The following is a 13613-nucleotide window of genomic DNA, read 5'->3' on the forward strand; positions in this document are numbered from 1 at the left end:
TCCTGAGAATCTGTATGAATTAATGATTAAGGAGAAAGACTGGAGACATTTCCTGAGAGAACAGAGTTTAACTCTTACGTTATAGAGGAGGTATCCTAAAGAAAATTATTGAGAAATTTTGTTATCCACAGAGAGTTGAACGGTGGGAATATCTTTCCAGAGTTGAAAAGCCTGCAATTGCAGGTGATAACTAGAGGTGACTGGCTGTAATCTTTCTCATTGTCATATATTGTTGAAATATTTAAATATATCTTTGTATTGTCTGTCATAGTGTTAGTCAACTAACGTTATATATGTATAACATTGACATTATATGTCATATATTTGGGTATATTAGCTTACACGTATAAATTAACTCTATATAGCTTATAACACTGATATAATAATAAAAACTAACATTTATATAGTGCTTACTATGTACTAAGTTGGTCCTCACAACAACTCTGGGAGGAAGGCACCATTATTACCTCCATTTTACAGTGGAGAAAACTGTGGCAAAAAGAGATTAAGTGACTAGCCCAGGGTCACCTAGCTAGTAAGTGTCTGAGGTCAGATTTGAACTCAAGTCTTCCTGACTTCCGACCTGGTACTTTATCCATCGCATCACCACTGACCACAATAAAACCCCACGTTTATTTAAGTCTATGAGACAAGGAGTTTTGCTATTAAAAAAGAAATGAGTGGAAGCTTATGGAAAAAAGGGACACTAGTTTATTTAAAAACCTGGGGTGGAGGCTCAGAACTAATTGATTACTGAGATTGTGCATTTGTCTTAATTTACGAGGAAATATCTATATCTTGATTGACCTAGGACCTAGGATAAGAATTAATAAGGAGATGAGCCAGTAGCAACTTAAGAGAGGTACGGTCATTCCATCTGCTCTATATGAGGTGGCAGAATGGGGGTTGGGGGAAAGAGAGATGGGATGGAGGGGGAAGGGCAGGGAAGTTATTCCTAAAACCCTGCTAGACAGACATCCACTTATTTATTCAACATATCTATTGAATATACTTAGTGTATTCAAGACATTGTCTTTAGTGCTTATATGTAGACTAGCAGGGGCCCAGACTTGGGAAGCAACCATTCTGGAGTGATAAGGGAGATCACTCACCTCTCCTCCAGCAAGAATTCCACTTCTAGTTCTTCCATGCCCTACCAAGAGAAAAGGAAAGAAAGAAATCAGCTCTGAGTTATGACCCTGTTCAGCTGATATTTCCCTGCCCCAGAGAAGCCCTTGCAAACACTGAAGCTATTGGCTTTTCAGATACCTAAATGCCTCTACCCTCTTTACAAGGGCTGTTATTGCAGTCTGTGAAGGATGGAGCACTGATTATGGATATGGTAAGATCTAGAGCTGGAGGTGCCCTTAGCAATTATCTAATCCAACCTTTTCATTTTATAGATGAAGAAAGGTGAAATTCTTTGCCTAAGGCCCCAGAGGAAGGCAGAGAATATAGATTTAAAGTTGGAAGGGACTTCAGAAATTATCTAGTCTAGTATCCTTCTTTACCAACGAGAAAATTGAGACCCAGAGAGGTCCCCCAAGTCACATATCATGGACTTGGAAATGGAAGAAACATTAAGGGGCAACTAGGTTGGCTCAATGGATAGAGCCCCGGCCCTGGAGTAAGAAGGACATGAGTTCAAATCCAACCTCAGACATGACACTTCCTAGCTATGTGACCTTGGGAAAGTCACTCAACCCCATTGCCTAGCTGGAAAAAAAAAAAGGAAAAGAAACATTAAGGGAACACTTTATGTGGCCTTTCTGTTTCAAAAACCTAGCAAAGTTAAATATCTGCCCATGGTCAAAAGGTAGTAAGTAGCAGAGCCGGAATTCAAAATTAAGCTCTTTAACTCTAAATCAAGTGATTTTGAGGCCTCTTTTTCTGACACATAATTGATCCCAAGGCTTTTCTTTACCTGGGATATCCCCGCTAGTTACTGCTTTATGCCAAGTCATTGACCCTAACAGGTACACCAACACTTGGGTCTGACATCTGATCATAGAGCACATGAAGCTGAGTGAGGTTATATCACTTCATCTTTCTAAGACAGTTTCTTCATTTATAAAACGAAGGGAATAATCTCTAAGATTCTTGAGATGGGAGTCCAAAACACACTTGCACTTGGGTCCAAAAAAAAAAATCACCTTCACAAGTACAAGATGGTTGGGGAAAGGCTAGCCAGTAGTTTGATGTATTTAGAGCTCAATATGAGTCAACAGAAAAAATGCTAATGAGATATTAGGTTGCATTAAGGAAGGCACAACTTCTAGGATTAGGGAAGTGATTGTCCTGCTCTGCTTTGCCTTGGACAGACCATCTAGAGGCCAACTCAATGATTGGTCAGTCCCTACATGGAATCCCTATTATGAGAAGGCCCCAAACCACATTTACTTTCTTACCCTTACTTACTTTTCTTAATTATTTATCTTATTCTCCACTTCAGGTTCATTTTGGTCTGCTCATTCTCCACAATGGTTACTGTTCATGTGGTCACCCTCCTTCCTCCCAATCCTCTTTCAGCATCCCTTTATGTTTTGTCTTCCCTTATTAGCAGGTCAATGTTCTCATGCCAATCAGTACTGGCACTGGGGCCATGAACGACTGCTATACTTCCAGCCTGAGCAAGGTAATGGACCCAGTCTCAAAAACAAAAACAGTTATCCAAGAACATGGGAGATTAGCCAGGTCTCTCTCCTACCATGTCTGTCCCTGTTAATTAGGCATACTACACAAGTCTAGACTTTGGTTTAGTAGTATTGGGTCTACCCAACTTGTCTGAAGCTCCTGCCTAGTGGGTTCAAGGTGGGATAGGCTGCTCACCTCTTCAAGCAGGAGGCACTACCTGGGTAAATTTGGGCAAGTCACTTAACCTCTCTGGGCCTCAGTTTCCTCATCTGTAAAAATGAAAGAGTTGGTCCAGATGACCTCTAAGGTCATCTTCCAACACTATCTGTGATCCTATGAAGGACCTGTGCTGTGCATTGAGTACTTTTACCCACCTCAGGGTTGAGTGGAAATTTCACATGGGTCCTCTTTCGGAAGCAGAGCTTGCTGAGGTCATAGAGGACAGTCAAGAGGTGATCATCTGGAGTAAGTGAGTCCTCATCACAGACACTTAGTTCAAGCACATTCTGGGGAGAGAGAGAAGAGGGATAATGGGAAAGGAGAACCTTCAATTACCAGAACTTCATTGCTTCAGTTCTTGGAAGAGAAGATGAATGTGACCAGAGACTGGCCCAGTGAGGATAGAGAGTTGGCAGGGTCTTTAGAGACCATCAAATCTAACCCCCATCATGAGGAGAAGTGGAAAAGGTGTGAGAGATAGTGCGGTACACTGGAAAGAGTGGAGAGTCTGGGACCAGAGAACCCGGCTCTGAATCTCTCTTCTACCACATATCTGAGAATCCCTGAAAAAAAATCATTGGGCTCCAGTTCCCTCATCCATAAAATGAGTGGCTCCTCAGGTTCCTTCTGGCTCTATATCTAAGTGATTTTTTGAGTCAGAGGATGGGGATTCATTTTCTTGCTCAGCTATTCCCTGTGTGACTTTGGGCAAGTGACTTAACCTCTCCGGGCCTCAGTTTCCTCATCTATAAAATGAGGTGGGGATAGTTGGTCTAGATGACCTCTAAGGTCTATTCCAACTCTTAGTCCATGATCCCATGATTTTATAGATGAGGAAACTGAGGTCTAGAACAGTTAAGTGACTTGTCCAAGGTCACACAGTAAATGGCAAGAGTTTCTACTGTATTACATTACAGCTAGGAGAGGACACAGAAATTTGTGGGTGAGAATGGGTGTGGGCGTGGGGTGGTTGACACAGAAGTGCCTCCTGAGATAGGACCTCTGCTCCTGGGCTTCCCACTCAGGGGCTGCTTCCACCTCCAATGTCAGGCATTGTTAGAACTTTGGAAGGAGGTGGGGCTAGGAACACAGTCCCGTGAGCTCCCATGATATTTGCTTATGATATCACCCTAAACCGGTCCTATTTCAAAGGACCACTTCCTCTGGCAGATAGTGGGATGTGGGAGGACCAGGATGGGAAGGGCAGTCAGTCAAGATGCCAATCCAGGGAAGGAATGTAACAGGTTTCGTGGCTCCAAGATCTTTTTGTTTATGATGTGACCTTTCACTCTAAGTTATGTGGAACTTATTTTGATAGTGTATGAGACATTAAGGCAGCTAGGTGGCACAGTGGATAGAGCATTGGCCCTGGAGTCAGGAAGACGTGAGTTCAAATCTGGCCTTACTAGCAGTGAGACCCTGGGCAAGTCATTTACCCTTTGTTTGCCTTAGTCCACTGGAGTAGGAAATGGCAAACCATGCCAGTATATTTTTCAGAAAACCCCATGGACAGTATTGGCATGATATGGTCCCCAGGGTCACGAAGAGTTGGATGTGACTGAACGACTGAATAACAACAATGAGCTATTGGACTATGGCTAGCTTCTGCTAGGATGTTTGACAGTTTCCTCAACAGTTTTTGTCAGATTGAGTTTTGAGCCCCCATACCTGAGGTCTTTGAGTTTATGAGATACCACATCTACTGTGTTTATTTGCTTCAGTATTTAATACTTCACTTGTTTTTTGTCCTTCATTCTCCAAGAGGACCATGATATCAAGAAGGTGATGTCATGACTTGCAAATGAATTGGATTGAAGTGAGGGAGGGCTGTGCAAAGTCATCAGCCTCACTCTCTTCTCCAGAGCCATCTGGGTCCAGTGGCCAGATACAGAGCAGAACAAATGGAGATGGCCGGATGCAGTGGGAGACCTTGGCCTTTTTGAGGTAAGGGCTTTTCCAGATCTCAGTTTGACTGAGGCAACACCCATTCAATGATTAAGGCTAGGTAAGAAATGAGGCAAAGAATAGCTTGTTTTACCAAGTCAAAAACAACAAAAAAAATCAATCTGGGAGGGGAAGACCTTTAGGGTTTCTGGCCAAAACAGAAAAAATTGCTACGTACACTCACTCTGAGCCAAACTCACTCAGAGTCCAAACAATCATCAAATGAGGCTCATCTGTTCCACTCAACCTGCTCTTTATTTCCTAATCAGTATCAAATAATTTTGATGATTACTGTTTTGTCTTATAGTTGGGATTTGGTACTGTTCTTCCCACTTAAAAAAATTATTTTACTTGAGATTCTTGACCTTTTGGCCCTCCAGATAAATTTTCTAGTTCTCTGAAATAATCCTTTGGTAGCTTCATTAGGATGACGCTGAATACGTTAATTATTTAGTAACATGTCATTTTTATTATATTGGCTCAACCTACCATAAGCAACTAATATTTTTTCAATTATTTAAGTCTGTCTTTATTTGTATAAAGGGTGTTTTGTAGTTATATTCATATAATCCCTGTGTCTTGTTAGGTAGTCTGCCAAGTATTATGCATGCTGTAGCTATTTTAAATGAATTTCTCTTTCTATATCTTCTGGCTGAATTTTGTTGCTATACAAAAAATACAGAAATGCTGATGATTTACATGGATTTATTTTATATCTGAACTTAGCTGGAATTATTGTTTCAAATTAATTTTTAGTTGACTCTCTAGAATTCTCTAAGTAAAAGCATATCATATCATCACAAAAGCAATAATTTTGTTTATGCTTTGCCTTGCTTATTCTTTCAATTTGATTCTCGTCTTATTATAGCTAATATTTCTAGAATGATATCAAATAGTAGTAATGATAATGATCATCCTTACCTTAGCCTTGATCTTATTGGAAAGGTCTCTACTTTATTTCTATTACATGTAATACTGGCTCTTGCTTTTTAGATAAGTATTACTTATCATATCAAGGAAATGTTCATTTGTTCTTATGTTTTCTTTTCTTTTTGGAGGCAATTGGGTTTAAGTGACTTGCCCAGAGTCACCTAGCTCATAAGTATCTGAGGCTAGATTTGAATTCAGGTTTTCCTGACTCCAGGGCCAGAGCTCTCTACACTGCACCACCTAGCTGCCCTTATTCCTATGTTTTCTAGTGTTTTGTTTTTTTTAAAAATAAGAATAATTGGCAACTAGGTGGCGCGGTGGATAGAGCACAGGCCCTGGATTTGGGAGGACCTGAGCTCAACTGCGGCCTCAGACACATAACACATACTAGCCGAGTGACCCTGGGCAAGTCACTTAACCCCATTGCCTAGCCAAAAAAAGAAAAAAAAAAGAATAGTTATGTCTTGTCAAAAGTTTTTTCTGTATATTCATATGCTCATATGATCTGGTTCTTATTATTAATATAATCTATTATGTTGATAATTTTGCTAATATATAATGAACTCTACATTCCTAGTACAAATCTAGCCTGATCATAGTGCATATTTTTTTGTGATATGTTGCTGTTGTCATTTTGCTAATATTTTGTCTAAATTTGATCTATAGCAATGATCATCAAGCTTTTCATTCCCAGGACCACTTTATACTCTTAAAATTATTGAGAAGCCAAAGAATTTTGTTTATGTGGGTCATATCTATCAATATTTACAGTATTAGAAATTAAAACTGGTACTTTAAAATGTTTATTAGCCCACTTAAAATAATAAACCTGTTACATGTTAACACAAATGATATATTAAATGAAAAATAATTATATTTTCCAAAACAAAAAATGTAGTGAAAAGAGTGGCATTGGCTTACAAATTTTTTACCAATTCCTTTAATGTCTGGCTTAATAGAACACAGCTAGATTCTTATATAAGCTACTGCATGTAATCTGTTACAAAATGTTGATTTGGTTGAATTATATGAAGAAAATCCGGTCTTACACAGATATATATAGTTGGGAAAGGGAGGAGCATTTTAACAGGCAAATAGCTACATTATGAAAATAGCTTTGATGTCACAGACCCCACAAAATGTTCTCAAGAACTTTCAGGGGTCCTTGGACCACACTTTGAGACTCATTAGCCTGTAGCTGTTTTTTTTTTCTCTGCTTTGACTCTTGCTGATTTTTATTTCAAGGCCATATTTGTTTCATAGAAGAAATTTAGTAGGCCCTTTTCTTTGTCTATTTTTCCAATATCTGTAATATTGGAACTAATTTTTTTTAACGTTTGATAAAATTCACATATAAGTCCATCTAATCCTGGAATCTCATTTCTAGGAGCTCATTTATGACTTGTTCAATTTCTTTTTCTGATATTGCTTATATGGGTCATATCTGTTAATATTTACTGTATTAGAAATTAAAACATACTTTAAAATGTTTATTTACTAGCTTACTTAAAATAATTATTATTGTCAATCTCAGCATTTAAGTTTTTGTTAATATTCATTTCATTTAAGTTATCAGTTTTGTCAGTATGTAATTGTGCAAAATTGCTTCTAACAATTTTTTTATTTCTTCATTTGTTGTGAATTCACCTTTTTCATTTTTTATTCTGGTGATTTGTTTTTCCTCTTTCTTTTTAAAAATCAAATTAAGTAATGGTTTATCCATTAAAAAAAAACAGCTCCCACTTTCATTTATTAATGCAATGGGGTTTTTTCTTCCATTTTTCCAATTCCTTATATGATTTAAAAAATTTGTATTTTGACTTTTAATTAGGTTTTTAAAAATTTGTTGATTTTCTAGTATTTTTAGTTGTATGCTCAAATCATTGATCTGTTTTTTCTCTTTTTTGTTGATGAAAGGGTATAGAGTTATAAATTTTCCCCTGAGGACTCCTTTGACTGAATACCAAAAATTATGGCATGTTGTCTCATTGTCATCATTATCTTTAATGAAATTATTGATTGTCTCTATGATTTCCTCTTCAGTCCACCCATTCTTTAGAATTAAGTTATTTAGTCTCCAATTAATTTTTACTCAATAGAATTGCCAGTTGGTACTCATTCTTGCTCCCTTCTCACCAGAATGCTTTTTAAATAAAATTTAATAAAATATATAGAATTCAAAGGAAACCGAAAGTTAGTGAAAATGGAAATGAGAATTTTGTCCTCCATTCAAGTTCATGGACCCCTCTGTAATCTATCCTGGGACTACACAGATCCTAGGTTAAGGAATCCTGATCTAGACCTTAGTCCTTGTGTTAGAAACAGAATAGCTTTAGATTTATACATAGTACAAAAAAAAATGGCAACTCATTCCATCTCATTTTTACCTCAGGGAAACATGTAGCCTCCTTTGTCCACCAGCCTCTCACCTGTCACTGTCATGTCAAAAGATCATAGATTTAGAGCTGGGAGGGAAACTATAAGTCACTCCCTCATTTTACAGATGAAGAAACTGAGGACTAGAGAGGTTAAATAACTTTCCCAGGGTCACCCAGCTAGTAAGTGTCTAAGGCAGGATTTGAACTGAGGTCCTCCTGACTGAGTTCAACATTCTATTCATTACCCAAGACTACTTCACAAAATTTAAAGAGTTAGAAGGAACCTCAGAAATCGTCTAACACCTTCATCTTATAGATAAGGAAACTGATACCAGAGGGGATAAGTGATTTATTTGGACAAAATCACATAGGTAGTAAGAGAGCTAAGATTTAAATCCAGATCTTCTGACTAGGGAACTAAGTGGCACAGGGCCTGGATTCAGGAAGACCTGAGTTCAAATCTAGTGTCAGACACTTACTAGTTGTGTGACCCTGGGCAAGTCTCTTAACCCTGTTTGCCTCAGTTTCCTCATCTGTAAAATGAGCTGGAGAAGGAAATGGCAAACCTCTCCAGTGTCTTTGTGAAGAAAACCAGAAAATGGGCTCATGAAGAGTTGGACATCACTAAACAATGACTGAACAACAGCAATCCCTGACTATAAACTCCCCTCCTTTCCACTTGCATGTCATGACATCACCTCCTTGACGTCATGGTTCTCTTCTAGGCCGAAGGACAAATAACAATGACAACAACAATAAACTCACACCCTTTCTACAATACCAAATGGTTTCTCTGTCAAGACTACTAGAGACACATTTAGAAATGGCCAAGAAACACTTACCCAAAGCAGAAGGACAGGGACAAATGAGCAAACAGGGACACCAAAAAGCAGCTGAAAGGTGCAGGCTCCTGGCCCTTACCTTCACCTGGCTCTGGATCCGGAAGTTGAAGGTTTCATTCCACTCCGGGTTGCGACAGTTGGAGATAGTCCTTGTTCTCTGCTTCTCGTGGGAGGCGGTTGGGAGCCAGAGACTTACGAAGCAGTCTGTCAGACTCACTGCCCGAGGAAGACACGGAGGGGAGGGAGAAAGAGGTGGAGAGATCAGGGTCCAGAAAGGAAAAAAATGGAATCCCAATTAGGCTGGTCCAAGACAAGTGGTCCCCTCAGCCTTCGGTCGTGACCTCCCTCACATCCCCCAACCAGGTAAGATTGCACATGCAGAGAGAGACACCCCAGCTCAGCCCCAGGTCTGCTTGACAAACTCCTAGGACTTACTGACATGTTGTCTCTCACATTAGAATGGAAGCTTCTTGAGGGCAGGGACTATTTTTGTCTTTCTTTGTATCCCATGCACTTTGCATAAATAAATACTTTTTGACTGACTGACTGACTTTCTTTTGAAGTGGCTAGGGAATTTCTTGGACATGAGCCCCAACTTTATTGCCCCATCATTGCCTCTAAGACCTGAAGACTCATCTGGTACGATACCCTCGATTCTTTGGCAAAATAAGTTTCTAAAATCTCAAATAAATCTTTGCTTATTCTAGAATAGCAGTGTGCAATTAGGCCTGAATTTGAGGATGAGACCTCTATATTCACACCAATAAGACTTTATTCCCTTTTAATGACTGGAGGAATTTGGAAAGAAAACCTTATCTGGATTTGAATGAGAAAATAGTGATCTAGACTGAGAAGTATAATAATAGCTACCATATGTATAGTCCCTCAAGGTTGGTAAAGCACTTTACAAATATTATCATATTTGATCCTCACAATAACCTTGGTAGGTAGGTGTTATTATTATAAATGTGGCTGCTGAGTCTAGAGAGTAAAAGTCCTTAGCCCTACAGCATGTATATATAAATGCTATTTTCCAGTCCTCAGCAATACTTGGATCAACCCAAAAAAAAGTGTTTTGGGTTTGTTTTTTTTTTCGGGGCATGGGGGGGGGAAGAGATCACCTATGGGAGGTACAAGAGGGGCAATATGGCCTAATGGGTAGAGAGCTGATCTCAGATTCAGGAAGACCTGTCAGGTCCCACTTGGTTATGTGACCTTGGGCAAGTCACTTGACTACTCAGTGTCCTGGGGACTCTGTAAGATGGTAAGTTTCAGAATAATGGCTGATGCGCATTAGTAGAGAGAACTTCATCTTTGGGATAACCCTACATCAATCAAATCATAGATCCAATCACCAGCACCACTGGGCCCCTCTCCACCCCACCCAACCCCCCAATAGTAGGCTCAAGCAAAGGCCCTTAGTGGGAGTTGATAAGAGTCAGAAATTGCAGCTTCTTTGACAGAAATGGCAACACAGATTTGAAGAAATGTTTAGACCTTCTTTGGGTCTAAGAAGAAGAGAGATGCCCAAGAGTCTGGGATCAGCCTCAGTGTAGAGCCATAGAGAAGAGCCTGTTGGAAATGCCTTGATCACAAGAAGAGAGACAGTTAATTCAAGGTAAGGGTCCTGAATCAGTCAATAAACATTTATAAAGCCTCTGCTATATGCTAGGCAGGCAACGAGGTGGCCCAGTGGGTACACTGTGCTTGTAGTAGGAAGACCGAAGTTCAAATCCAGCCTCAGATGCTTATTAAATGTGTGACCTTGGGCAGGTCATTTAACCCTATTTGCCTTGGTTTCCTCATCTGTAAAATGAGTTGGAGAAGGAAATGGCAAACCACTCCAGTATCTTTGCCAAGAAAACCCCAAGTGGGGTCACAAAGAGTTGGATGCAACTGAAACAACTAGACAACAACAATATCTGCTAGGCATTGTGCTAAGTTCTGGGGATAAAAAATATTATAATGTATTATAATGCACTATAAATATATAATACACTAGAAGTGTATAATGTATTCTTGTTTGGATATGGGTTGGATTGGATGACTTCCAAGGACCCTTCCACCTCTGACATTTTGTGGTTCAGTAGAAAGAGTTACGTATTTGGAGTCAGAAGACTAGGGTTCAAATCATGACTCTGCTACTTGACACCTTGGTGACTTTGTACAACATATTACTTTACCTCTCTTGGCTTAGATTTCTTTGTCTTTAAAAATGGATGAATTGGACCAAATGACCTCTGAGGCCTCTCCCAACTCTAAATCTATGATCTAAAATTCTGTGAATAGACATCGATGATGATGGTGAGGAAGATGATGGAAGACAACAATGGAGTGCCGAACAAGGAACTTATCTTCAATTTGAAAGGGGGTAGTATTCTAAGGCATACTCAGTTTGCACATCTTTTTTCTCATAGGGTGACTATCCATGGGCTAGGTCATCAAGGTGAGCTTTCTTTCCTGGAAGGGGGTGGTGGGAAGTGACTCAGCAATTGCACATTACAGTCAGAGGCAGAGGCAACTCCTTCCACACTTGACTCAAGGATGGTTTTCCCCAGGAAGAAGTCAAACAAGTTGCTAGGTGGCTGCTGATGATTTCATTTGAATGTGAGGAGCTATCCTCAGGATTTTCCAGGATAAAGTACAAATGCCTCTGTCATTTCAAAGCCCATCACAACCTCAACCCAATCTACCATTCCGGCATTATTACACATTACCCCCCTTCACACACACTATGGTTCTGTCAAAGTGGTCTTCTAACTGCATATCATTCACAGAGCTTTATCTCCCATCTTCTTGCTTTTGCACTGGCCATTGCCCACGCCTGGAACACACACCTTCTTCACCTCCACGTCTTAGAATCCTTTGTATCCTTCATAGCTTAGCTCAGGTACCACCTTCTGCATGAAGCCTGGTTCTCCACCCTGTCCCCCTTCGCTTCCTGCACCTGGTATTGGTACTTTCTCACTCCCTGGAAGGAAGGAAGGAAGGAAGGAAGGAAGGAAGGAAGGAAGGAAGGAAGGAAGCATTTATTAAGCACCTATTATGTACCAGGCACCATGCTAAGTGCTTTATAGATACTATCTCATTCGATCCTCACAACAACCTTGGAATATAGGCTCTATTATGATCCCCATTTTGTAGTTGAAAACACTGAAGCCAACAGAAGTTAAATGACTTAGCCAGTGACACACAGCTAGGATGTGTCTGAGGCCAGATTTGAACTTATCAGGCCCAGTGTTCTACGCACTATGCCAATGAGCTACCAAATGATCTCGTATCTATTTGTAGATAACTATCTTGTATCTTGTATCTATTTTTGCATGTAACTATCTTGATCTTGTATCTATTTTGTGGGTGTGTATATATATATATATATACATGCTGACTCTTCTGAATAGATTGTGAGCTCCCTCATGGCAGGACCTATTTCACTATTGTCTTTGTCATCGCTAGTTCTGGGCACAATGCCTGGTATATAGAGGAGTTTAATAAGTATTTGTTGATCAATAGTTTCGTAAGGGCAGCTAGGTGGTACAATCCACTGGGTGCTGGGCCTAGAGTCAAGAAAACTTATCTTCCTGAGTTCAAATCTGGCCTCAGATACTTACTGGCTATGTGACCCTGGGCAGGTCACTTTGGCCTGTTTGCCTCAGTTTCCTCATCTGTAGAATGGGCTGGAGATGGGAATGGCAGGCCGCTCCAGTATCTTTGCCAATGGGGTCATGAAGACTCAGACATGACTGAGACAACTGAACAACATCAAGTTAAAAGACCTTCACAGAGAGCCATTTTGGCTGATACACTCGAGGTTCAATTGTGTGTGTCCTTGGGATGGAGGCTTTTCGATCAAATTCATTAGCTTTTTCTTTGGGTGAAACAAAAAGAAAGTTTAAGGAATAGTCTCATATCTAGAAGACACTAATAGATTTCTAGACACCAGTGATCTCGTAAAGTAACTCTGCCCCACATGTGAGTAAAATATACGGATGTGGTCACCTTCCCAACCACACACACACATACACACACACACGATCATCCATGGCATGGGGCAAACTACAAGATGTAACCTGTGACGTTTTCATTTGGATGACCTTAGATTAAAGTGAACATTCAGGGCATCTCGGGAAAAATAATGTACAAATGTCACAAAAGAGCGAAACTTCACCGGTATGTGTGACTATGTGTGTATGGAGGAGAGGAAAGACAGTCCTAAGAGAGTTTAAAGCGGGTACATCTAACCTTTCTTGTGTCACAGACCCCTCTGGCAATTTGGTGAAGCTTATGTATCCCTTCTTATTTTAAATAATTAAAGGAAAGGTTAAATTTTGGTCCAAGGTTAGAGAAAGTAAAGATAATTTTTTTTTCCATCCAAGTTCATAAACCTTCCCTGGTATCTTTCTATGGGTCCTTGGACCTTGGCTTAAGAACAGTTAGTTTAGGAGCAGCTAGGTGGCACAGTGGATAGAGCTCTAGTCTTGGAGTCAAGAGGCCCTGAGTTCAAATGTGACCTCAGACACTTGACACTTACTAGCTGTGTGACCTTGGCCAAGTCACTTAATCCCAATTGCCTCACCAAAGAGCAAAAACAAACAAACCAAAAAACCAGTTAGTTTATGACAGCAGTTCTCAGAGTATTGGCTGTGTACTCCTGGATGTCCCTGAG

General features: G+C 39.9%; 1 protein-coding gene across 1 annotated transcript in view; it reads right to left on the reverse strand.

The window, feature by feature from the left end:
- PLA2G4E (phospholipase A2 group IVE) overlaps nucleotides 1–13613 on the reverse strand; it is a 72726-nt gene that overhangs the window by 38205 nt on the left and 20908 nt on the right. Inside the window, exons 3-5 of the mRNA XM_078151356.1 lie at nucleotides 9027–9163; nucleotides 3009–3140; nucleotides 1113–1153 (exon numbers count right to left, since the gene is read on the reverse strand). Of these exons, the coding sequence (XP_078007482.1) occupies nucleotides 1113–1153; nucleotides 3009–3140; nucleotides 9027–9163 (310 nt within the window). The remainder of the gene's footprint in view (nucleotides 1–1112; nucleotides 1154–3008; nucleotides 3141–9026; nucleotides 9164–13613) is intronic.

The sequence above is a fragment of the Phascolarctos cinereus genome, unplaced genomic scaffold, assembly GCF_003287225.1.
Source record: "Phascolarctos cinereus isolate Bilbo 61053 unplaced genomic scaffold, phaCin_HiC Scaffold_3;HRSCAF=262, whole genome shotgun sequence".
In the NCBI taxonomy this organism is placed as follows: domain Eukaryota; kingdom Metazoa; phylum Chordata; class Mammalia; order Diprotodontia; family Phascolarctidae; genus Phascolarctos; species Phascolarctos cinereus.